At 34.2% G+C, this 26372-nt stretch overlaps 1 protein-coding gene across 3 annotated transcripts; it reads left to right on the forward strand.

Moving 5' to 3' along the window:
- The first annotated feature begins 364 nt into the window (after positions 1-364).
- On the forward strand, positions 365-25747 carry Elys (AT hook containing transcription factor 1 homolog). Of its 3 annotated transcripts, XM_090107693.1 has the most exons (40): positions 365-692; positions 875-1004; positions 1274-1560; positions 1802-2193; positions 2461-2613; positions 3097-3229; positions 3993-4106; positions 4904-5068; positions 5368-5552; positions 5859-5984; positions 6317-6408; positions 6672-6775; positions 7088-7250; positions 7772-7894; positions 8899-9060; positions 9734-9845; positions 10317-10620; positions 11506-11650; positions 12317-12513; positions 13647-13729; positions 13816-13940; positions 14673-14877; positions 15290-15405; positions 16239-16335; positions 16718-16818; positions 17038-17436; positions 17666-17737; positions 18314-18439; positions 18654-18767; positions 19003-19074; positions 19179-20061; positions 20843-21212; positions 21522-22365; positions 22822-22967; positions 23473-23541; positions 23807-23890; positions 24123-24187; positions 24560-24619; positions 24918-25006; positions 25620-25747. In XM_090107693.1, the coding sequence occupies exons 1-39, from the start codon at positions 596-598 to the stop codon at positions 24996-24998; spliced, it is 7296 nt and encodes a 2431-aa protein (XP_089963819.1). In that variant the 5' UTR covers positions 365-595; the 3' UTR covers positions 24999-25006; positions 25620-25747. The 3 variants fall into 3 exon arrangements, with proteins under 3 accessions (XP_089963819.1, XP_089963818.1, XP_089963821.1); XM_090107692.1 differs by lacking the exon at positions 24560-24619 and having other exon boundaries at positions 24123-24247; XM_090107695.1 differs by lacking the exons at positions 23473-23541; positions 24560-24619 and having other exon boundaries at positions 24123-24247.
- Positions 25748-26372: the final 625 nt, after the last annotated feature.

Below are 26372 nucleotides of genomic sequence, written 5' to 3' on the forward strand. Positions count from 1 at the left end.
AGGGGCTAACTTGATGGTCCCTTAGAGAACGTACCTACACATTTTTCAGCTGTAAAATATTATATCAACATAATTCATAAGTACAGGGAAAACGTGCATAATCAATAGTTTTTCTTTCCTTATATTTATAGCACAAATACAAACACATAATAAATTATAAGTTACCTTCTTTTTTATTATACTTACTTACTAAAATCTAAATCGATTCAATTAATCGATTTTATTATTCGTGAACTTACATATCACGTTCGTTGACAATCATAGACAATTAGAATCAACTTGACATAATATTTATTCTGTGGATTTGACATATATTTTATTCTGTGGATATGACATTTGACAATGACATCATAGAAAAATTTAGTCCGCGCATACCGGTATTGAATGGCTTATTTACGTTTAAACGGCCGTTATGCGATAAAATTATATTTTTCACATAATTATCAAATATTTTGTATCTAGGATCTGTGTTATAAAGTTTTCCTACAAATCATAATCACAAAGAACAAATAAAACTAATATAATGTCGTATAACCTATAAATATATTAACTGTTGACATTAATCTAATATAAAAATACAAAAAAATTTAACGATATGCAAAAATTACAAGACAGCGTTTTTTCTATCTTAAAAACTACTAGTTTATCTCCGGCTGTGTTTAGTTTTCTACAACCTACTGATGATGCCGCAGGTGAGTAAATAGAATATTCAGTGAAATAAGTTCAATTTAGTGTCTTATCGGGAGCTTGCGTATGATATTGATTTGATAGATATTATAGTTTAGTAGTCTGCGATTATAAACATCATTATTAGACTTGTAAAGACGTAAAACTATGAGCAAAGTCTAATGCTGTTTTATTTACCGTATTTCAGAAAGTTCACCTCTGGGAGGTATATTACGAGACACGAAGCACGGCTGGCTGGCACTGGGACCCAAGTTTTGTGTGGTTGATCTAAGAAGTGGATTGAAGGTAGCAGCAAAGATTTTTGGAAATGGTTCAAGGTATAATATGAAGTTCTTTATTGTTCTGTGTTAAAAATATTCAATACAAAATTATTCAATAAGTAGGTACCTAAACATAAAAATAAACCAAAACTAACAGATTACATTTACTGTCCACAATTTTAAATCTCTTCTAATCCCATTTAATATAGATTCCGATGAAATAAGAAAAGATGATAATATTTGACTACAATTTATTTTCTTTGTAAATAAATACTTTTTTGTCTTAATATATAACAATATATATATTTAAAATATTCGTTTTTCAGTAACATCTCCATCACCAGTGTCATAGAGCTGCCAAAAACCTTAACACACAACTCCAAACAGCTTGTCATTAGTCTCGAGTGTGATGATAGTGGACTCATTTGCGTATTACATATAAATGGATCTCAAATCTTGCGCTGTATCCAATCAGATGTCATCATCACTGAGCTGGCCTTGTGTGATGATGTGTCTAGCGGCCCGTTTACTTGTTTCGATGGGCTGATAATGGCCGGTACTCAGAGAGGAGAAATTTTCGTGATTGACCTAAATAGAAGTGCCCTTTTGCAAGGTATGCTTTGATGTTTTATAATGGAAATAAAATAATATATATATGTTTGATAAAATTATTCTAGGAAATACAAAAAAAATAAGAGAAATACTAGTTCAATTTGTTCAACTACTATTTAATCAGTATGCTAGTTAAATGAACTATTTCCTTAGCATGCATGAATGAGTAAGAATTATAAATTAAAACCTTGCTGTAACGATTTGAAAACTTTACTACATACATTGTCCTATTTTTATTCCAGCATTGAAAGATATAGCCCAAGGCAACGCTCATCTAGTAAAAACCGAAACAGACCCTGCAACATTAGTGCACATTTCATTAAAAGTATTACATAAGATTGAACAGCAAGGCGAATTGCCAGCTAGCAATGATGAGCATTTAGCTGTACTACTGAACGAAGACTCGTTTATAGATAATCAATATATATTCAGAAACCCAGATGGTACAGCTCGAATGAAAGCAAAACAAGATCATGTTAGAGTAACTGTAGTGCAATATATACCGCAATTGGGCAGTTTGGCTGTAGGCTTCAATTTTGGGGCGTTTCAACTGTGGAATATACTAGACTTGGCCTTGGAATTCACGTCTCAAGTTAACGTGGAATGCTTGCCGGTTACACACTTTGGTTTTCAGGTGAGGATGCGCGAATAAAATAATACCAGATTAGATTCTTTGTAACAACAGATTGTTAGCGTAAACATTGTAATAAAAGTTTTGCCATAACATTAATTGGGGTCTTTAATTGTCAGTCAAAATTTCGTTAGTTGCGTTGAATAAAGTAAGAAATAATGTTGTTACTAACTGATATAAGAAGCAGAAAAAAATAAACAGTTAATTGACAAATTTTGAAAGATAAATCATATAAGATTATAAGTATATTAACTTTATGATCTATTACAGGAACCATGTGACGATCCCAGAGCATTTTGTTACTTGTGGGTCGTCTTCTCAGTAACAGACAGGTTTGACGAACATGAGTTTCCATTGGCTGTTATGTATTCGCTAACTTATCAAGGCAAGAGAATGTTAGTGGATAATAAGTGCTTGTATCAGGTACGAATTTTATTTTTTAACAGTAGTCTGCAATAAAAAAAGAACAAAAATAATATGTTCATTTTTTCATCTCATTTTCTTAGCTTAATGTTTAAACAATTATTAACGTGATAACGTTTTTAAAATCGTTTTAGTCGGGTGACATGTTCAGAAACTTGTGTCACACCAAAACCTCACAAGCGCGATTGCAGGTATAACGAGAGAGAGACGGACCGATCTCCCGTCTCATCTCGAGCGCTGCCACTGCATTATGTTATCACATAAACATCTCGATCGTAAACCTACTTTACAAACAACCAATTTTTTTATGTATAAAGCATACAATCATTTGCTATTGGTATAATATGATTGTGGTGTGTGTTTGACACTGATGGACACAATGAGTTATTAAATCACTTTAGAAGTTATCACTATAATTTAGAAATTTTTAAAGTTTTGACTGTTTTAGCAGCTTAGTTATATATTATGTATGTTATTTCACAGGAATTTTCAACAGCTACAGTGCGTTTTCAAGTGGAATTAGGATCCATGGATCACCCACATCTCATGGGCGGTAGATGCATTTCTTGCCACACATATTCCATTAATACTATGTTGGGTGATGAAGGGGAAGAAGGTATTTATTTTTTACTAGCGGTCCGCCCCGGCTTCGCCCGTGGTACATATTTACGTTTTCTCTACATAAAAACCATCCTCGTACTTCAAGGAATACAATAAAAAAAGAATTATCGAAATCGGTTCAGCCGTTCTCGAGTTATGCGCTTACCAACACATTTTGCGATTCATTTTTATATACTATAAGATTATTTATTTATAATAATTTACTTTCATTTAAAATCACATAATAAAAATTGTATTATTAGCTAGGGAACAAATGTTAATCTAATGTGTATTAAAATTTCGAAATATACCTTAAATATATACCTTGACAAAATTTTATCGGTTTTAATTTAATTGGGTTCATTTTTTGGTATAGAATAGTTAATTACACTTATGTTTATAAAGTAGATATCTGCATGCAGACTCGCCCTAAACTGCTCGCGATTAAATTATGCTAAAACCGTTCTTGAAACACTCTACCTGTTTAAAAAAAACCATTAAAACACGCAGACTCGCCCTAAACCCCTCGCGATTAAATTATGCTAAAACCTTTCTCTTGAAACAATCTATCGGTTAAAAAAAAACCATTTAAATGCGTAATTCTAAAGATCTAAACATACACATGTGTATTATAGTGTTCTTGTATTTTGAATGTTTATTCAGATAATGGTATGGTGTTTTTCTGCGAATAAATGATTGATTTTGTTTTATCCTATGCACTGATTAAAATAGCTCTAAAGTGATCTATTAAACTTACTACTGTTTATGATTTATTCCAGCGATGTTAAATCTATGTCAACTGGTTTGGGAGTGTTGGGGTGAAACGGCTTCATCGTCTCACTATGGAATGTTATTGTTTGATCTGGACCAGTGGTATAAAGACCAGATGCCAGGTAAATATTGCAGATTTTAATTTGGTTGCTGACACACATTTTATTTTTTGTACAATTTTTTATTATTTCGTCTTTGTCAAATTTGGTATAAAATAGAAATAGATATATTAGATTTATGTACTAAACTTACTAAAACTGAAAACCATTTATGACGTTGGTACACAAAAATTTGAAAAATACATAGTGACTGAATAATTTTACTATGTTTAAATAAGCTTTGGTCGCCACTTCAAACACGTAGGAGCGTTGTGTAAGACGCGTTTTTCCGTGTGCATTCTGAGATAAAAAAAAACACCTATAAATTATGTAATTAGGGTACTATTGTCAGTGAAAATCCCATTACCATTAAATACATAAAACTCTAAACTTAAGGCCTCTATAATATACATACTACGTAAGAGAATTAATCGCGTGCACATCGGGATACCGCTACCTACGGCGGTAGCGGATACCGCTGTAGTTTAAACAGGCCTTTAACTGAACTATAGTCCCTAGCAAAAAACATACTTTGAAATAAATCAAGTTTACCTAATAACAACCTCCACAGACAACCACTCTATAAAAAAAATGGTTAAGTCTGTAAAGTCGGTTTACTGACGATAGTTGAACGTGACAACTCCCGATTGTGCTTCTTTGTCGCTCGTTCCGCGCTCTCGCTTGCACTTCAAGCCTTACATGGAACGCCTCAGAGCGAGGTAACGCCGCATGAGTCATGTTTTTTCGTGCGTGCAGCCGGCTGTATCGAATTATAAGACATTGTCACGTCAAAAAACAACTAACATAAAACTTCTTTGCAGCAACATACCAACTCCAAAGCAACACATTCATGAGTACAGCGTGGTGTTCGGAGCTCGGTAGAGGATGTTTATCACTCGATATGAGATTAGATCCAGTGTCTTTGTCTCCTTATTCGCACGCCACACGTTTGGAGGAACATTTCTACCCGAATTCTTTGCAATATGGTGAGTTTTACAGTGAAATATTAATTATTTTTTGTTCTTTTTAACTAAAACTTAGTTATTTTTATAGTGCGGTTATTAATTTGTGTATTTTGTGGAGTCAATTATTTCTTAGAACTGATATCATATTGGATATTGCTATGAATTAAATTATGTAATTTAAAATCATACACTTGTGTGAAATCTTTATAAACAATTTTGTATATAAACCTATACAACATCTATTAATTTATCTTACTATCCTGTAAAATCAATGCTAGGAAAAATGCTCATAAAATATTAATTTTAATTAATAATTTCAGATTGCGTCTGCCTCAACACTTCCGAAGCAATAGTACTCCACACAGTGGGTATACAACGTCAAATAATAAGTTCCATGGCGGAAACTGGTCCGTCCTGCCTGCTGTCGCCCGCTATACTGTATACCGCGTGTTTGTCTGCGGGCTTGATGCCCTTGTATAGAGATCACCATGTCGATATGTCTATGGTATGCAGTTTAGTTAATTGTTTAGTGTTGTTTGTGTTTGTGTGTTAATTGTTTAATGATAAAAATTTTACGCGAAATTAGGTAATAGAGTCAAAACCGCACTCATTCAAGAACTGTTCTAGAGACTTTAATCTGTTAAATACTTAAAATAAAATTATTCGTAATGCATTTGATTTAGAGCTTTATTTGATAGCATTTAGTTATTTATACCGTGACATATAATATATTTAGGTCCTTGAATACCCAATTAAATCATTATTTTCTATTTAATGAAATTACTTAAAAATGTATGTATGTTTTTTTTAGGATGAACAAAGAAAATTCATTTTATCCGTGGCGCTAGAAGCTCGTTTATCGCAGCTCCTAAAGCGCTGTGCGCAAGAGTGGGCCACCGGCACCCACGCTGGTGTTGGCTGTACACTCACTTTTTTGGTATGAAAATTGATGCTTTAATATAGTTGTTGAATTTTACAAACATATTGTAATTTAAATCCAACTCAAACAAGGTGAATTAAAAAAAATATGAAATTTTAATTTAGCTTTAACTTTTCTTTTATACTAATGTGTGTAATGCTTTCCATATTTGTCAAGGCCTATTGCACGCAATACGTACGTCATACGCTCGTTCGTCTATAAGCGATTACAAAAGCGTGTCTACCGTGCGGCAACGTCGCGCATGTCCGCTTAACGGGCGGTTGATGCGACGTTGCCGCTCCGCCGTCTTATTAAGTTATGTTCTTTTTTTACGAAACCACTATTTTTAGGTTGACTGGAGTTGGAGGCGAGCTATTGAATTGAAGGAAAATGCTAAAGAACTCATTTCACCATTGTTCACGTCGGCTACATTACCGGACAGGTATTATACTTTTTAAAATTACATTTATACAATCTATATTGTCTTTGGTACAAAAATTAAATTATGTATATGTGCAGTTTTTTAACTGACTTCAAAAATGGAGGAACTGATTTCCATTCGCTTTCAATTTACGACGGAATTGTTAAAGTCGGTTTAATTGTATAAAAAGAATCAATTCTGATTGAGCAGTTTACATGATATAGTATTATGCCAGATTTTAGTGACTTAGAATACAAATGATGTAATATTTTCTCTTTTTACAGGAATGTTATAAGGTGCTTGGAACATTGCGTACAACAGCTGACACAGTTGACGGGTTTGCTCGATGCGGTCTTAACAAAATGCTGTAACCTTGTTGTGCCTGATGGTGTGTATTATGTTATACTTTGTTTTTTTTTTCGTTTTAAATGAAAGACAATTTTAAACGTTTATGTTTTTTTTTTTTCATTTAAGGGTGTATCTAAAAGTATTTTATGTACATTTTTTTCACATATCGACGCTCTTAATAAATGAGAGAAGGTTATCAATTATATTTATACATTATTGCGTACTGTAATTATCTGTCTAAAAATTTGTATATAGATTTTGTATTCTTATAGTTTTTGTAGATATATATTTGTATTATTTATAGTATTTGGTTCACAATTAAATGTTACTAAAATTATAATATTGTTTTTAGCGTTAAGCGAAATGGAGGAAAAATACAAAGGCATCGGCACAGTATCTCTATACTTTCAAGTGGTGCAATGGTTTCTAAGGGTCGGTCTGTTGCCGGAAAGAAACCACCCCCATGCTGCATTGCCGTACCCAGCGGAACAATTGTATGCTGTTTATAAGAAACGGTGAGTTTTATTCAATAAAAAAACTTATAAATGCAACTTTTGTGTTTATATAAATTCCTACATGTAAAATCTATACTAATATTATTAAACTGAAGAGTTTTCTTTGTTTGTTTGAATGCGCTAATGTCAGGAACTACTGGTCCAATTTGAAAAATTATTTTGGTGTTAGACGGCTATAGGCTAAATATCATTACGCTAAGACCAACAGGAGCGGAGCCATGCGGTTGAAACCGCGAAGCGCAGCTAGTCATATATAAAATTGAAAAATAAACAAATCTATTAGAAATTTAATAAAAAATTAACAAAAGTTTAATTACAAGCATAAGTCTTGAGTTATAGTACTCTTGTTGTATCCTGTTAATTTTTTTAAAATCATATTCTTAAGAATAAGTTATTTGAAACACTTTATAATAATTCTATCGGAAACTACATGAATAGAACAATTATATTTTTCTTTGACAACGCGGGCGAAAAGCTTGTTTATTTGAAGTAATACTCATCTATAAATGTTTGTCCGACAGTCGCGTAAAACTACATCGCATACAAGGCGACACGATAGAAGGTGACCCCAGTTGTGTCCCGTGTCCCTTGTTATACGTGGACCAACTTATACTTAACGAGTTTGGAGGGGAAGTTGTACATAAGTGAGTGTTGTTTATTTAATGTGTCTAAAGTTATTTATGTTTTTAAGCTATTGCATAGCTTCTATCGCGGGCCTTGAGCGCGGGGACCGAATCGAGAAATTCCGTAACGAAAAACCTCACGCTCCCCACTCCGACGGGCGCGGAGGTGTGGCTTGAAGGCATAGCATGCAATAGCTTTACCGCGGCAGTCCCCGAGTGACACACGTCTTTTTTATGTTTATTATTTTTTTTTCTGTCAAATCCAGCAAAAGATGTTTGTTTTTTTTTTAATGTTTTTTATTGTAGTACGGATAGATATGAGTTAAATTTTTATTATGTGATAATAATTAGTGTTACGCTTTTTTCTTGTTTTGTATTCATAGACAGATTTTTCTTCTATTTTTTTTGTTAGTGTATTTCAAGTGTTGATTGTGGTAATATTTATTATTTAGTGACAAGTAAGTTACAAAATATCATACTGCAATCTCTCGAGACATGGCTATAACAATTAATAAAAGAAAAATAAATCTCATGTCAATAAAATGTATGTATGAAAAATTTGCGTATCTATATTGACAGAGGTCGTGGGTTCGATTCTCACCCACGGCAAATATTTTGTGTGTTGAGCTGTGTCTGGGTGTTAATTATCTATATATATATATATATATTTATTTAAAATTATATATGTATGTTTATCAGCCATCTGGTTTCCATAACACAAGCGAAAGCTTTTTATGGGATCAGATCGTGCCATGATCGTGAGTGAAAATTGTCCTGAAATATAGTCAAAAAATATATTTTTATTTTATAATTATTGACGTGACAACGTCTTATAATTCGATACAGCTGGCTGCACGCACGAAAAAACATGACGCATGCGGCGTTACCTCGCTCTGAGGCGTTCCATGTAAGGCTTGAAGTGCGAGCGAGAGCGCGGAACGAGCGACAAAGAAGCACAATCGGACGTTGTCACGTTCAACTATCGTCAGTAAACCGACTTTACAGACAACCATTTTTTTTTCCAGAATATGGAAACGAGCCGGTAGTGAATGTGCCGGACTCTATCCGCCTCCATCGCTCTACGCGTTATTAAGACTCTACCTTTTACCGGATATCTCTGAAGAACATAAACACTCGCTGCTTTTGTATCTGCTGCTCGATTACTCTATGCTCTATGATGATTCACAGTATGTATTACTTAATTTTATAATAATTAAAAGAAAATGTATTCAGATTCTAACTATTATCGGATATCTCTGAAGAACATAAACACTCGCTGCTTCTGTATCTGCTGCTCGATTACTCTATGCTCTATGACGATTCACAGTATGTATTACTATAATTTGTATTTTTAAAGATAGCGGATGAATTCGATGTTATTTGTATAAGTTATGTAGTGAAATTCATACTTCAGTAATCACCGCCAAGAGTACCGCGGTTTTATAGGAGTAACTATATTTTAATAAATAATAATGTTGCCGAAAAAGGAATTTTCAGAATGGTTCTGAAATGTATCACATGTAATCTACTATACATATAAAAATAAGTCGGGTTTTCCTTCCTGACGCTATAACTCCAGAACGCACGAACCGATTTCCACGGTTTTGCATTCGTTGGAAAGGTCTCGGGCTCCGTGAGGTTTATAGCAAAGAAAAGGTGTCTCTGGTGGCGAAACGGAGTTCGCCCGGTTTGCTAGTCTTATATATTATTTGCTTAAAAGTTATATTTAGCAAAAAAATATGCCATAATGTGGTAATCATGTTACATATACTTCACGCATATACGCGTGTACGTATATGCGTGCTTACGTACGTGTGCCTATAATACAAAATTCTTTATAAAAATAATATTTTCTTCCAGATACGAAACGGTGATCCGCCGTTTGATGCAGTTCCCGCCAATGTTCGGTCTCAGTACGACGCTAGTTCGCGCCACACAAGCCTTCTGGCATTTGGATCATAGAGACTTTCATGTAAGAACTTGGTGTTATTTTTTTTTTATGGGATGTATTATTTTCTTTTGGGTCAATTATATAGCAAACAACTTAGGAGTACTTCTTCATAATTCTAGCATGAAACTACTAGCTGTTCGTATCATCGTCGTGTCGATTTGATGGGAATGAAAAGTATTAAAGCATTATGTGTCTTAAAAATTATATAGCAAATGGTATGGACCATTTACTTTTATCTGTTACAAATAAACCAAGAAAAACCTTTCCTATTTATCCCATTAAGTTATAAATACATCTACAAATGTTCAACATTACATGAACTGAGATTATTTAAAAATAGATTTAATTAAGGCAACAATTTTTTTTTTTTTGAGTGGCCGAGTGATCATGGCTCGCCCCGGTTAGGCAGAAGACGCGGGTTCGATTCCCGCCTCGTGATCGAATTTTTTGTATTCTTTGAAAACTAAAATTCAATAATTTGTCTTTTTTCAGTTTGCCCTCGACCAACTGCAATGTCTAACAGGCAACACATTAACCGACTGGCAACACCAAGTGGTATTATCATCTCTACTCGCACAGAAGAAATCCCAAGCCGCCTTACAATACTTACACGTTCGGAAACCGGCTCCCATACAGAATATGAAGAATAATGATAAACTAGAAGATTGGCAGTCGTGCTGCGATTTATATCTAGCAAGGGGTTTGGTGTTCGAAGCTCTAGATGTGATTAGAATGTGTGTCCAAAGTGTGACTTGTAATGAGGATAAGGTGCAAGTACTGAATTATTTCTTTAAGGGTGAGTAAATGTTTGAGTATTAATAAGGTACAGGTCCAGGGGCCTTAGACAAAGTAACAATTAAAAAACGATAACGAAGTTAGAAAAGGAAAAATGTATGGGATTGACATTAGATAGACCACGTGATCTAACGCGGCGTATGTCAATCCCATACATTTTTGCCTTTTCTAACTTCGTTATCGTTTTTTAATTGTTACTTTGTCTAAGGCCCCTGGTCTACTAACTTATCTAATTCTGCAATATGAGCTTGATATTTAGCAGAATTAGTAATTGCAATTATACAAAATAATTGTAGCAATCTATTTCTTATGGGCAAAAATACTTTTTTTTTTTGTGGAAGTTGAAGCTACTAATAATAATTATATGAAAAAATGAAAAATGAAAAATTTCTTTATTAGTTTCAAAAAATGTTACATAATATAGTTACATATGCTGCATTGAACCCCACACTAGGATCCCCTGTGTTGTGAGGCTCAATCTCTTTCGTCGTATTACATAAAAAATATTTCAAACTTTACTTGCCATTTTAAGTATTAAGTGTGTGTATATATGCGTGTGTGTATGCGTGCGTGTATATGTGTGTGTGTATGTGTTGATGTTGTATGAGTGTTTATTTTAATAGTAAGTTTATATTTTAATCAGGATATTATGCTAACGAGAGTTTCAGTTTCTAAGTAGTCTAGATTAAATAGCCAATTTGTAACATATTTTTTACAGCGGAACTATAGCGGAACTATATTTATAGAAATATTATCTTAACTCTAACAACAGTATTTTAAATATTTTAAACCATATTATTGGGTGCTTGTATATGATGATGATGATGTTAAACATCAAAATATTGTTTAGTTTTCAGTTTTTTAGACTAATTTATTGATTTTGCAGGATGTCGTAACACGGGACAGCTAGCAAAAGTTTTACAAGTGACATTATTACCTGTTGAAGAAGAATGTTTTATTAAATATTTAAAAGATTGCAACGAGGCACAAACATCTGATATACTGGTCATGTACTTCTTACAACAGGCTAGGTAAGTTGATTAAGGGCCGAATTTTCAATGCTTGGATAAAACTTATCCAATAAAGTATTACACGAAAATATTTAAATGTCACGTGAACTGTCGAATACGGGCAATTAGAATACGTTTTTAAAATGGTAGTTTTATACATTATTCGATGAATAAGTTTTATCCAAGGATTGAAAAATCGGCCCCTAACATATTGGTTATTCTTGTGTGAAAAGTACTACTTATGTATTTAAAAAGCAATATTTTCACTGATAAAGTATGTGAAAATATTAAATTGACATGAATGTGTAAGTGACAACTTTATAAGTAGTAACTTAAAACATTATTAATTAGCATTTTTAAAGAAATTAAAATTTGGCCGATTAATTATCTGTTCAAGTATGCTTTAGCGAATATAATTCTTTGTTACTCATTTATTTGAGACTAGCGGTCCGCCCCGGCTTCGCCCGTTGTACGTATTTCGCAACAAAAGGTAGCCTATGTTCTTTCTCAGGGTCTAAAGATTATCTGTGCCAAATTTCATCAAAATCAGTCCAGTAGTTTATGCGTGAAAACCATACATACATACATACAAACTTTTCCTCTTTATAATATTAGTATAGATAAAATAGAATACTGTACTTTAAATAAGGATGTAAATTTTTCTATGTTATTAATATATACTTACAGATACCTAGAAGCGGAACAATACAACAAGCAGATCAAATCGAAACCGCGGTATCGCGGCGCTCATTCCACGGACTCGTTAACAGAAGCGACAGAGAGAGACAACACTAGAGACACGCTCGTGGCCACGTTAGTGGCGGGTGTGCCGCGGATAGCGGGCGAGGTTGCCGCACTGCTGGATAGCGAATATGAGCCGCATGGTAAGTGCGCGGTTGCCGCGCTGCTTCATCGCCAGTATGAGCTGTGATGGTGGTGTTCTCTTTATGAATTTGTTTCTTCGATAGACCGCAAGGTTGCCGCGCTGCTGGTTAGCGAGTATGAGCCGCGGAATTGGCGTTCGTTTTTTGAATTTGTTCTCATAATGTAGGTGGCCGGTGTTGTAGCTAGATTTAGTGGAATTTTCATAATGTAGTAGGTATAACACTAGAGACACGCTTGTAGCCGCGTTAGTGGCGGGCATACCGAGGATAGCGGGCGAGGTTGCCGCACTGCTGGATAGCGAATATGAACCGTATGGTAAGCGTTCTAATTTTGAATAGTGGGCGAGGTTGTCGCGCTGCTAGATTGTGATTTCGAGCCGCGGTGGTGGCATTCTTTTTTTGAATTTGTTCTCATAATGTAAGTGGCATGGACGTATAAAAAAAGACGGACGGTATATCGCCTAAACATTGAGTGAAGCCTAGTAATGGCGGCGAAACATCCATGTGTGTGTGCCATGTTGCCATGGCAACAGCTGTCCTGTTGACAATGGCGGCTGTATTTTTTTCTATAAATTTTGCCGTAATAATTTTGTAATTAAAACATAAAAGAAATAACTTGCTTCCCTGTGGAATGTAATCCCTTGTGTTTTAATATTTAAAATTGTACTGTTGCGACACCATTTAACCACGCAAGACGGCATTTTAAATATTTTTTGTGAAACAGTGACGCAGTTAATCAGTCGGTAGTTCACGACGTAATGGCGGCCGACTAGCTTACTATGGTGAGAGTGTGTGCGTGTTTATTGTCTTTACACGATCGCTAGCTTACTATGGTGGCTTCACGTTGTTTGTTCGTAATACGGCGTCCGTCTTTTTTTATACGTCCATGGTAAGTGGCCAGTTTTAGTGAACTTTTCAAGATGTAGTGGGATGTGTGTCTCTAGTGTTATATAATAACACTACTAATAATTGTATAATACTAGAGACACGCTCGTAGCCGCGCTACTGTTTCTATTGCATTTCATCTAATGTTGTCGCTTTATTGATAGTGTTTTATAAGTTATGACGGTGCGGTTAACTGATTAGTTTCTTTCAGGGCTTGCTATATTAAACCAAAACTTTTATATTTCTAGTTGTCGCTCCAAAGCCGATGTCCGTGTATGTGAAAGCAAACTCGCCTAAAAACACCTTTACATACAAATCTTCATTCATACAGGTATGTTCTGAACACATTTGATAAAAAAATAACTTTACTATGAGAAGATAATAATATTTTATTTGAATATTAATTCTTTTCTACAGGACACGATAGAAAATGCAAGTGAAACGTGGATAAATAAGCCGAAAATGAGGAAAGGCCTGAAAAGAGCGTTAAATATAGACGAAACACCATTCATTTGCACTCCCAAACTATACAAGACAAAGAGGTTTGATATAAATTATATATTTGAACAAATATAATTTATACGAAGAAGCTAAACTCATAACCAAATGGATTACTGACACCTTTTTTTCCTTCATCAGGATAATTCTACTAATATTATAAACGCGAAAATTTGTGAGGATGGATGGTTGAATGTTTGTTATTATTTCACGTAAAAATTACTGAACCGATTACAATGGAATATGTTATGTAGGTAGCTGAAGACCCAGAATAAGACATTTTTATCCCGGAAATCCCACAGGAACGGGAATTATGCAGGCTTTCCTTAAACGTGGGCTGAAATCTGGTTTAATATATTATTGCTACAGGTCCGCCCCGGCTTCGCCCGTGGTACATATTAGGATCCTATGTTCTTCTCCTGGTTCTAAACTACCTCCCTGCCAATTTTCAGCTAAATCGGTTCAGCCGTTCTTGAGTTATAAGTGGAGTAACTAACACGACTTTCTTTTATATATTTAGACTAGCTTTCCACCCGCAGCTTCGCCCGCGCAGTCAAAGAAAAACCCGCATAGTTCCCGTTCCCGTGGGATTTCCGGGATAAAACCTATCCTATTTCCCGTGATAAAAAGTAGCCTATGTCCTTTCTTGGATATCAAAATATCTCTATACCAAATTTCATACAAATTGGTTCAGTAGTTAAGGCGGGATTGAGTAACAGATAGACAGACAGAGTTACTTTCGCATTTATAATATTAGTATGGAATACATTTTACAGTTATCTCTCGGAACAAAAACCAAACGACTCCACACCGGCCAAGCGTGCCCGTCTCGATCTATCCCCCAAAACGCCAAACAAATCGGGTATTAAAGTTAGCCAGAAGTTGAGCGAACAGATCGCTACACTATTGGACATGCCCGATGTCGAGAGCCCGAGGTACAAACATAATAATCGGCCAGAGACGCCGCAGAGTATATTGAAGGTATGTTTTTGTTCTAATTTGGAAGTTAATGGAATTTAGATTTGTAAATTTTTCACAAAAGTAATAGTTATAATAGAATGTTTTTGATTGTTTTTTAAATTGTAACTAAGTTACTAAAGTATTTATCCCAAAACATTTTTTACACGTTATTTTTGTTGAGCATTATTTAAATCATAAAAAATTAAAAATGTGTGTTTGCACTAATCATTTACAAGATATAAATTATTTTATTAATATTACTTTCATTATATTTCCTCAATCACAGATAATTTTCAAAATTATGTATTACGGTATGGTTTAAAACTGTTAGTACTACAGCTAATTTGAATTATCAAAGCACATAAAGTCACACAAATCTCGCATTTCAAATTTTATAATGTTAGTGAAGAAAATATTCATTAATTATTTTCAGAGTCGTAGAGCGGAATGGCAAGAGAATGCGGTATCTGTAACGGACTTAGCCGTGGATAGTGATGATGATATGGACACGGCGAGCAATCACACGCATTACAGCGATTCTACTAATAAGTATGTTTGTTTTGTTATTTTTGGCAAATGTGGTATATGGATAAACTTTATAATAGGCTGTTTAAGTGAAAGAGACTTTAAAGCAGGGGTTCCCAATCTTTACCAGCTCGCGACGCAGTGTCATGTTAAGTTTTTTCATTTTTGTCACGGCGCCATATCCATTAAAAAGGAAACAGTCGATATAAGTTCCTACAACACAAGAATAGAAATTAGGTGAGGCAGAGAAGAAAAAGAATTAAAAATATTAACTCAATTTCTTTATTGTAAAAGAAATCATTTATTTTATTTATTTATTTATTCATCTTCATCTTCATAGGTACTTAGACATACACTTGAAGCAAGTCAACATTTTACAATCAAATCATAGGTACATAAAATTTAACATCTTAGCAATAGAGATTTGTAAATCAAGTCAAATCAGCAAGTAATGCTTAACAATGTGAAATACAAAAATAAAACTCGATAAAGGCGATGTTCACGACGTAAGTAGGTACCTATCGTCATAGCAAATTTAAAATCTTCTATGTCATTTTACGACGCCATGTTTCTAACCAATTCGAGCGATCGAAAAAGGTACTCGCGAATATCGCTTAGATCGAGTCACGGCGCGGGCGCCCCTTGCAGCAGGCCGCCGCGGCACACAGTTGGGAACCCCTGCTTTAGAGCATACATTGTATTTCATAGCGTTTAACTTTTTTAACTTCAACAGAATTAGATGAAACAAAAAAATCTAGTATTATCGTGTTAATTTGAACAGAAAAGTGTTTATTTAATTCAGAAACTAAAAGATATGCCACATACAGCAATCTATTAAATAATTGCATTTTTTTCAGACATCTAAGGTTCACAATACCGACACCAACCGAGTTGCCTCCAACTTCTCCTGTCGCAATAGCTATACATAAAGCCCCGGATTCGTCTGATAATGAGGTAAATAAATATAAAATATCATATTAAAATTAAATAAATATGGCAAATAAATAGATAATAGAGACAAAGACAAACGAATGAATAAAATGCTGAATAAGTTTTAAGATATTCTAAATAATTTAGTTAAATAAAAGATAGGCTATGTCTTATTCTGGGTCTTCAGCTATCTACTTACCAAATTTCATTGTAATCGGTTCAGTTGTATTTGTGTGAAGGAATAACAAACATCCATCCTCACAAATTTTCGCATTTATAATATTAGTAGGAGTAGGATGTTTTAAAGTAAGTATATTTTACATTTAAATGACGTGATACAATACACTACTTTTTCATAGAGTTAGCATTTTATTTTATTAATTTATAATTCATTCTCATATCATAGGTACAAGACAAAGATAAACCATTGGAATCTCCACCAAAGAAATTCGCGGCTGAAAGCAAGATTAATCCTAGAAAATCGTACAAGGACTCGGTTAGAGCGAGGTAACTTACTTATTACAATCTTATTTCTATTATGTATTAGAAAAATAATATTTTTTAGTAAATGAGGGAATACAAAATTACTTTAATTTGATTTATTTATTATTGCTCTGAAAATGATACCATCATACTTAACCTAGGAATACATTTTAAATTGTCGCTTCTATCGCTATATAGCGATTGCTTACAGACAACCAGACTTACAGAAATATTTTTTTTTAGAAAATCCTTATCAGTATCAGCGAACAGTAGTCTATCGGACGATCCGAACACATCAATAGAGAGCATAGCCGATATACCCGTAACTCTAATAAATCCTCGCTATTCCGGTGAAAGAAGATTCAGCCGAACCCCAGAACCCGAAGAGCGTAAGAGAGAGACAGACATACGTGATCACACACGTGCGAGTGAGATGAGACGATTCGGTACGGAAATGAGCGAGTCAAGACGATTTGTTACAGAGAAGAGTGAGATAGAAATACGGTTCGGTACGAGTGTGACAAGGACGGATGATGTTATGGAGTTTAATAGCTCAGCGGAGTTGAGTTTTGTACCGAAAACGCCTAAAGGTAGAAGGAGTATTAGATCTGGTGTTAGTGAAACTACACCAGTGGCTAATAGGTGGGTATTTTATCGTATTATAGTTAAGATTTTATTCAAATGCTAATATTTCATACAATTATAAAATTCAACACATTTCTTAATCTGTTAAGTTATTTTTGAAACATTTTCCTGAAGGAAAAAAAAATTAGGTGTAAACTGTTGCAAAGAAAATTAAAGATTTTTCTATATAAATCTATAAGTTTCCGTAACTAAACAAGTACGTATGGTTAAAATTCAATATTTCTAGAAGCCGCAGCGGAACTCCCGAACGTCAAGACTCACCGATAGTTACTCCGCTTCGTTCTAACAGAGCTACCAGGTAATTTTAACATTAAAACTACCGACATAGACTAAATAAAAATATGTATTTTTAAATTATAGTATATCATTTCATACATGATACATTTGAAACGGATAGACCTATATTGATAAAAATAATTTGTACACATGCACATGTACATAACCGTTCAAGTATAATTGATCAATAAGAAAAATTAAAATTCTTGCACTTTTTTTTTTGTACAATTCTTACTTTCCCAAAACATTAATTAATTATGAATATGAATTATGTAGTTAATTTTACTACCTTCAGAATCCAGGTTATATTGTATTTATATTGCAATACATAATCGTTCTATTTTGAAGTGAAAACTTCTTTAGCGGCGTTGAGCACTTTTTCTGTAATGAGTATAAAATCTTAAACTCGCGTCATGACACGTGACCTGATCGAAAAAGCGTCAGACGGATACCATTCCAAAATATCAAACATGCTCAACGTTAATAATCAAGTTTTCACTTCTGCCGGCACTCCCGGAGTGCAACCCGTCTTTTTTTTTTATTTTTCTTTTGGATTATACATCACTTTATATAAATCTTACTTTATGGATGTTTCTAGAAGCCGATCTCGTACGCCAGAAGTGAGCCCGCGTACTTCGCCCCTACCGGCCATCTTGGAAGTGCCAAAATTGGAACAGGCTGATGAATTAAACCCTACAAATACATTGTTTGTACCATCTACTAGGTAATTTATCTACTAGGTATATTATCGATATCACAGGTTTTATTGGAGTAAAAAAATTGTATTTTTAAAATAATTGAGGGTATTTTGAACTTTTTTTATGTTTATCTTGATGTCAAGGCAGTTTTCTCAATTGTAATATTTTATCTTTGTATTTCTTGAATATTGTGTTTTACAATAGAATTAATCAATTTGTAATAACGCATTTATTTTATAGAAGCAGATCGCGCACACCAGAAAGAGTAGAGAGAGTAATGGAGTCGCCACGTTTAGAAGTTATCAAGGAGTCGCCTACTAAGCCTTCAGAATCACCTACCCGTAGAAGCCTGAGGTAAGTTATTAGTACAAAATAAATTTAATTAGAAATATGTACATTAAACCACAATTATTATTTAAAAAAAATCATGAGTTTTCCGCTTTATTTATTGCGTTTTTTTTAAGTAAAATTGTATCCAACAGCTTTCGCGTACATAAGACCATGAACAGATAAATTCCCAATGTTTATAATAATTGTTAAAATTAGTTATTTTGCGGGAATTTTAATATGCATAATTATTTATTAACAGAAGTCGATCCCGCACTCCTGAGGTGGAAATAGAAAAAGATCAACAAATTTTAGAGAGTCCACGAAGCTTGAGGTAAATTCATTTATGTCGCAAATAGAGTTAAAGCGTTGGTTTTATTGTTTTTTGTCTATTGGAAGAACAAAATTAAACGATTATCTATTATTTATTAATTGTAGGAGCCGCTCCAAAACACCAGAAAAACTAATGTCACCCAAGAAAGACATTACTGCCAAGGGTAAAAAATCGCTCTCCAGAATGGTCTTAGAAGCGAACACATTCGCTAAAACCAAACAAAACGTAGAGACAGTCGAATCAGAAAGTACTGAAGATAAATCTGAAAGTGTTATTGAATGTACTCCAATGAAGCCTTCCAAACAAGGCACTAGTTTAATGGACGTTACCTTCTCGCCTATAGTCAATAAGTCTGTTCTACAAAGCTCCAATGATAGTCTATCTATAACAGCAGGGAAAATATCCAAAATAGACGAAAGTTCCAATGAAATTAAACCCCTACCAGTGTTTACTAGCATTCACGAAACATTTGTCGAAAAATCAGTCTTACACAGTTACCAAAGCAGTATGGGTGAAACATCTAGTATTCATGAAGAAAGCGTCACTCGTGCAGAAGTTAAGTCCCTACCGTTCACGACTTTCAACGAAGACGCAGGCAAATCCGTGTTACATAGCTTCGAGAGTTCCGTAGAAACAAGTGTGCATACAGACAAAGTGGAAAAGTTACCGCCAGAAATTAAAATGGACGAAAGTGAATTAGGCAAATCCGTCTTAGGTAATGATAGTACGATTGAAAAACAGATCAATCAATCGAGTTTAATGACAAGTGACAGTGATATAGATATGGATAAAAATTGGAAGTCTCAAATGGAGCAAGATACGGCGAGAGTTATTCAGAAGGAAAAAGAGAAAATTGTGGAAATTGAGCGGGAGATTAATGAAATTGAGGGGGAGATGTCTGATGATGAGTATCGGGAGGAATCCGACTCTGGCACTGAGGAAGTCGAGGTGGAGGAAGTTGAAGAGGAAGAGGAAAGTTCGGAGGAAGTAAGTATTAATCCATATTAATATTATAAATGCGAAAGTAACTCTGTCTGTCTGTCTGTTACTCAATCACGCCTAAACTACTGAACCAATTTGAATGAAATTTGGTATGTAGATATTTTGATACCCGAGAATGGACATAGGCTACCTTTTATTGCGAAATATGTACCACGGGCGAAGCCGGGGCGGACCTCTAGTTATATATATTATATATTAATCTTATTTATTTATATATTTATTTATTTTTTAAAGTTAAGGCTAACTAAGTGTGAAGATTGTACATAAAAAAAAATTGTCTCAAAATATGTACTGTTAAAAATGGTTAAAATCATATTGTTAATAATATACTAAGCCGACGGAGGTCACTGGTTGACCCCGCACAGGTTTTTCCTAGTGGGTTAACCAGGGACTTCCTTTTAACCAGGGATCAAATAACAAAATAAATAAATTTGATTTGAAATTTGATTTTTGAATTGTAAGATTAAGACTTGAAAGACGATTTTTATGACTGTCGTCTTGCCTCTTAGACTTTGTGAATAGATGAATATGTATACATACATTTTCCTGTAAAAAATTTGATCTAGCAACAGATAAACATGAAAAATAGACTGTAATTTTGGCTTCAAATAATTTATTGATACTTCTATACCAAGATATAATTATATTCGCTTTAATTAGTGCGAAGAAAGAACCTCTATTAATGATAAAAAATTTATGAGTGCTTATTTTATTTATGCAATATTTCTTTAAGTAATTAAATCAAAATTTTTTTTTTTTTTCGCAGGAATCATCGTCATCAAGCTCAGAAGAAGCGGAAGTTATATCCATAAACGATTCAGACTCAGATTCGAATCAACTACAAATCCAGGAAATAGTGGAACAAGACGCACAGGAAAATGTCATAAGTGAAGAAAATGTTGAAAACAATATAATAATAGAATCACCGAATGAAACTAATGATAATAATGTCGAAGATAATAAACAGAGTGAAGTAGTTCAAGTTATAGAAGTGATTGATGATTTGAAACAAGCACATGCGTCAATGCTTACTGATGATAATTCTGTCATTGAATCGGACCAATCGGGAAATCTTAATTATTCTGAAGAAAAGGAAGAGAAAAATGATCATGATGTCGCTATGGAAACTGATCAAGGTAAGAAATTAGTTGTTGTTTTTAATGGTATTGTTATAAATGATCAAATAAGTTAAAATCCACCATAAAACTCATATTATAAATGCGAGAGTTTGTGAGGATGGACATATGTATGGTTTTATTCCTTCACTGTTGAATCACTGAACGGATTTTGATGATTATTGGCAGTTATATTTACCTGAAGTACACACTATAGAAAACTTAATTTTGCTTGCGTAGAAACCACGTGGCACAAGTAATAAAATATATCTTATTAATAATGATCTTTTTCTTGTGTTGTTTAATGTGAATTTGCTATTAATTTTACAGATAAACAAGTTCAAGTCACGGTATCAGTAGTAGATGTTATTCCTGAAACTAAAGTGAGTGAAACAAACAAAACTCCAGTAGATATGGATGTTGTAGACGCCACGGCAAAGGAAACCACACAAAATGTTGATAAGAAATTAGAATTGGAGGAAACACATAAAGATTCAGAAAAGCAACAGAAAATAACTGACAGTGATGTAAATAAAGGCAAGATTATTGAAGAAAAAGAAGATAAAGCGGACACACAAGCAGTTGGTGAATTAGTTCAAGAAACGCAAATAGAAAAAGTAGCGCCTCGCACTAGAAAGCGATCGACGTCCACTAAATCTCAAGATATTAGTGATACAACTGAAATTACTACAGAAAAACCAAAGCCACGGTCCAGAAAAGGCTCAACAGATACTAACAAAGATCTTGAACCAAAGACGCCACGCAAACGAACAACGTCAGAGAAAAACGACCTGAACATTCCAGAAACGCCAGAAGATTCGCCACGACGTGGTCGACGATCCAAAACACCAAACACAGAAATACGCAAAATTCTAACCAGACGAGCATCTAGAGAATTATCCGAAAAGGACGATGAATTAATGCCGTTAGAAGAATTAACTCCGCGACGTAGAACAAGAGTTAGTAATAAAAAGGATGACGATACAGCTAGTGTTGCTTCGGAAAGTTCTGGAAAGTCAGCAAGTAAAGCTAGTGAGGATGGAGATAGGAGCGTAAGGAAAGGAAGGAAGTCCATATTGAACACTAAAACCGATTTGTCTGTGATACCGGAAGCGCCCGTTGAAGACGCGAATAGAGATAGTCAAGATGTTAACGAATATTCCAGTGCAAGACGGTGAGTTGACTTTTGGATTTCTTTTCATATAGTAATTATAATTTTTAGTGTTTTATTGTAAATTGAATTTCGCGTAACAGTAACTAAGTGGTCATTTCTGTTATTTTATCATGAGTATGCAACCTATTTTTTTTTAAATATAAACATTGTAACATTATAACATTTTATTGTTAAATATGCAAAAATTTATTTCTTAATCGCCTTTAAAAAATTGTTAAAAAATGTTCGAGCTGCGTCGAATGAAATATTAATTGAAAATAATACTCATTTCTTGACAGTAATCGTTAAACTATCGCTCAATAGAAAAATCTGCCTAATATACGTGTAGGCAGAGTTCAGACAATTTTTTGTGTGATTTTCAGTTTAGTTGTTTATACGTCTCTTCGTCGTTCTTCTTTCTTTTTTTATTTATACGTCTGCCTTGCTCAATAAAAATACATGTATGTACGTTTACAGGTTACTCCGTTCTCAAAAGGCCGTATTAGAAACTGTTCAAGCGAAATCGCCAGGTCGTCGGCGAAGGCCCTCGCAAGAAGCGTCTACTTCAATAGACGTTCAAACTATAGAACCTATCTCTCTTCTAGATAAAACTGACTTTGAGGGTAAGTTAATGTTAAACTACCCGCACTTTTTAATTAATTTTGCTTGAATTTATTTTGTAATTTTTTTTATTTTTTGCATTTAAATGGACAAGATGTACATTGACAAGCTTTCAAATATTATTACTCTCTGCTATTAATTTAGTACCATGCTTGATGCTACTATCCTCCCTTTTCACTTTATTATAACGGCTATAATAGTATATAACAAATAATAGAAACAAACTACCGTTCTCTTAATTAGGTGAATTTAAGATTAAGAAATAAATTAAAATTATAAGTCTTATCTTAATCTTATGAGCTAATATATATTTGTTTTTTCGTTCATAACCTGTCTCGTTCATTATTAATTTGGGGGATTTAAAAAATACATTATTTGAACTTAGATACATTCTAGATACAATTTTTCATGCATACGGTATATTGTTTGTGCTACACATTATAACCGTTGATTGTATTAATTAGTAACATTGCATGTACTATAGTAACTGTCTGTCACTAAAACTAGGCACGCCCGATCCCGAAGAGTTTCAGAATTCACCAGATTCGCTCGTTTCCTCCGCTAGCAAACCGACACGTAAGTTGCTTATTAAAGCTTTTTTTTATTTTTGTATAATTAACTGCATGATAAGCTTTTGTAGATTTTTCTTTCGCGCAACTGTTTTTAAATTAAAAAAAAAACTGAGTGAATACTACAAATCGATATGAAGATCTTTGTTCATCTTTTGATGTATCTTGAGATTCAAATTATTATTAGCTACAATCCCACTAATCTTTTGACAAACAGCCTAAATAAGTAATTCGTTTTTAAGTACTTGACTAAGACTTGCAATTGACAACAGGTCGTGTAAGTCGCGCAGCATCTGAAACAAAAACCATAGTGAAACCCGCCAGAATCAGTCGCAGGATCTCCGCAGATGTCTCTAGTGAGTTGTTTATCTTTATTTATTTACCCAATTTTCATTTTTTGGCTCCCGATCTACATAAATATACTATTGTGAATGAAAAGTGGCATACCATGTATCATACTTACTTTAGCGACGTCTTCGATCGCTCGGCGCTCTAGCTTTTTAGCGTTTTAACGTTCTATACGCTGAACGGACACTCCTCCTCCCCTCAATACAATAAATAATATGTAATATAATTGACTCGTTTCAGTAAGCAGTCCAGTAGCCGGCTCCCCGCTAGCAGACGACACGCCCACTCGCGGGCGCAGAGCGTCGTTCACACGCGCGTGCCAAGCGATACACACGCCCAAGCGGAGGACTTCTACGGATGTTAAGGTTCGTTTTGCCTTGTAGGGCTTAATCTTTGAACTTAGTAGTTATATTTGTGACTTAAAATATTTTCACGCGCGCGTGCCAAGCGATACACACGCCCAAGCGGAGGACTTCTACGGATGTTAAGGTTCGTTTTGCCTTGTAGGGCTTAATCTTTGAACTTAGTAGTTATATTTGTGACTTAAAATATTTTCACGCGCGCGTGCCAAGCGATACACACGCCCAAGCGGAGGACTTCTACGGATGTTAAGGTTCGTTTTGCCTTGTAGGGCTTAATCTTTGAACTTAGTAGTTATATTTGTGACTTAAAATATTTTCACGCGCGCGTGCCAAGCGATACACACGCCCAAGCGGAGGACCTCCACTGATGTTAAGGTTCGTTTTGCCTTGCATGCGTTTTCATTTTGTGTTTCTGTTTTTTTTTGCGTTCACGTTGTGGTCACAATAAAATACACATGAAGAAAATTCTTGTTATGGCTCTAATAGTATCGATCAATTATGTATGGACTTTAGTATTTATTATAAAATAAACTAATTTTTTATATTATTGGCAGATTTTATACTGTAAATCTAAAATCTATGAAACTGAATAAATGAATATAACTTTTTTTATCACAGATCATTCACACAATTGAAATATAAATTAAAATAATATACATATTTATATGAACAGAAACGCGACGCAGACAGCAAGGCGGGCTCGCCCGTGACGTCAGAGCGGGCCACGCCCACACGACGCAATTCGCAACTATAGTTTAATTGGTTTGTAATATGTATACTAATATTATAAAAATCGAATTAATATCTCTTTGAAACGCGGGAAAAATATTCCTCTTGAACGCAGGCGGAGTTGCGTGGGTCACCTAGTCTTAATTGTATATAAATCTCGTGTCACAATGTTTGTCCTCAATGGACTCCTAAACCACTTAACTGATTATAAAAAAATTCGCACACCATGTGCAGTTCGATCCAACTTGAGAGATAGGATAGTTTAAACATATAGGTACCACGGGTGAAGCCGAGGCGGACCGCTAGTTTAATTATATTATTTACTAGCTGCTCCGCGCGGTTTCATCCCCGTGGCTCCACTCCTGTTGGTCGTAGCATGAGCCTATAACCTTCCTCGATAAATGGGCTATCTAATACCGAAAGAATTTTTCAAATCGGACCAGTAGTTCCCGAGATTAAAGCGCTCTAAATCGAGATTAAAGCGCTCTGAATCGAGATTAAATCTTCTACTTCAGCTTTATAATACTAGTATAGAATATTCATTACTTGCTAATTACTACATATCCCGGTTAAAAACTAAAACGAATAAGACTTAACCACTATTCCTTTTTACTTTATTCTTAATGAATTTTCTTTCAATTTTCAGGTCTCGGGAGAAAATGAACAAGAAGCGTGTTAATAATGTTAAGCAAATGTATGGAATAGGATAATTTAGTTTTTAATTTTATTTGTTTTTCATTTTTAATTTTTAATATACAATACAATTATTAAAAACTGTGTTTTATTTTTTACCTTTAATCCTGTATAATTATAAAATATCGTGTACTATAAGTACCTTCATGCACTACTCCTTGCCTTGTGTACGAAATGCCTTATTTTACAGTGCATAAATAAAAAATATACATAAAACGAGCGAATGCTCATTCTAACCCCACTATGTCAAATTATTTTAGTGTAAACAGGCGTAGAGCATTCTTTCGTTGTTCTTAGTGCCCTTGTAAAGATTCTATGCAATGTTCTAATACAGGACAACACTGAAAACGAGTTTTCGTTTAAACTAAAAGAACACGAAAGAATGCTCTTACTCTATGTTCGTTTGATCTAAATGCACTGTTGACCTTTGCCCCTGAACTTTCCAATAACAAAATAATGCCTCTACATAAAATGCCTATTTAGTACATAGGTAAAGGGATTCAGGCCCGACTTTATAAAATACGTATACCATTCGAATATTATAGTGTAATCTTAAAAAAAAAACAACGCAGATGTAGTAGTAGTACTTAAATAAATACCTCACACAATTATTTTTAATACTGAATTCGACTTATTATTTAAATTAATACTACTGATCCGCCCCAGCTTCGCCCGTGGTACATGTTTACGTTTTCTCTCCTTATGA

This window comes from Colias eurytheme, chromosome 12 (genome assembly GCF_061535395.1).
Source record: "Colias eurytheme isolate Ceu_HAF_F1 chromosome 12, ilColEury1 Martin Lab GWU primary, whole genome shotgun sequence".
In the NCBI taxonomy this organism is placed as follows: domain Eukaryota; kingdom Metazoa; phylum Arthropoda; class Insecta; order Lepidoptera; family Pieridae; genus Colias; species Colias eurytheme.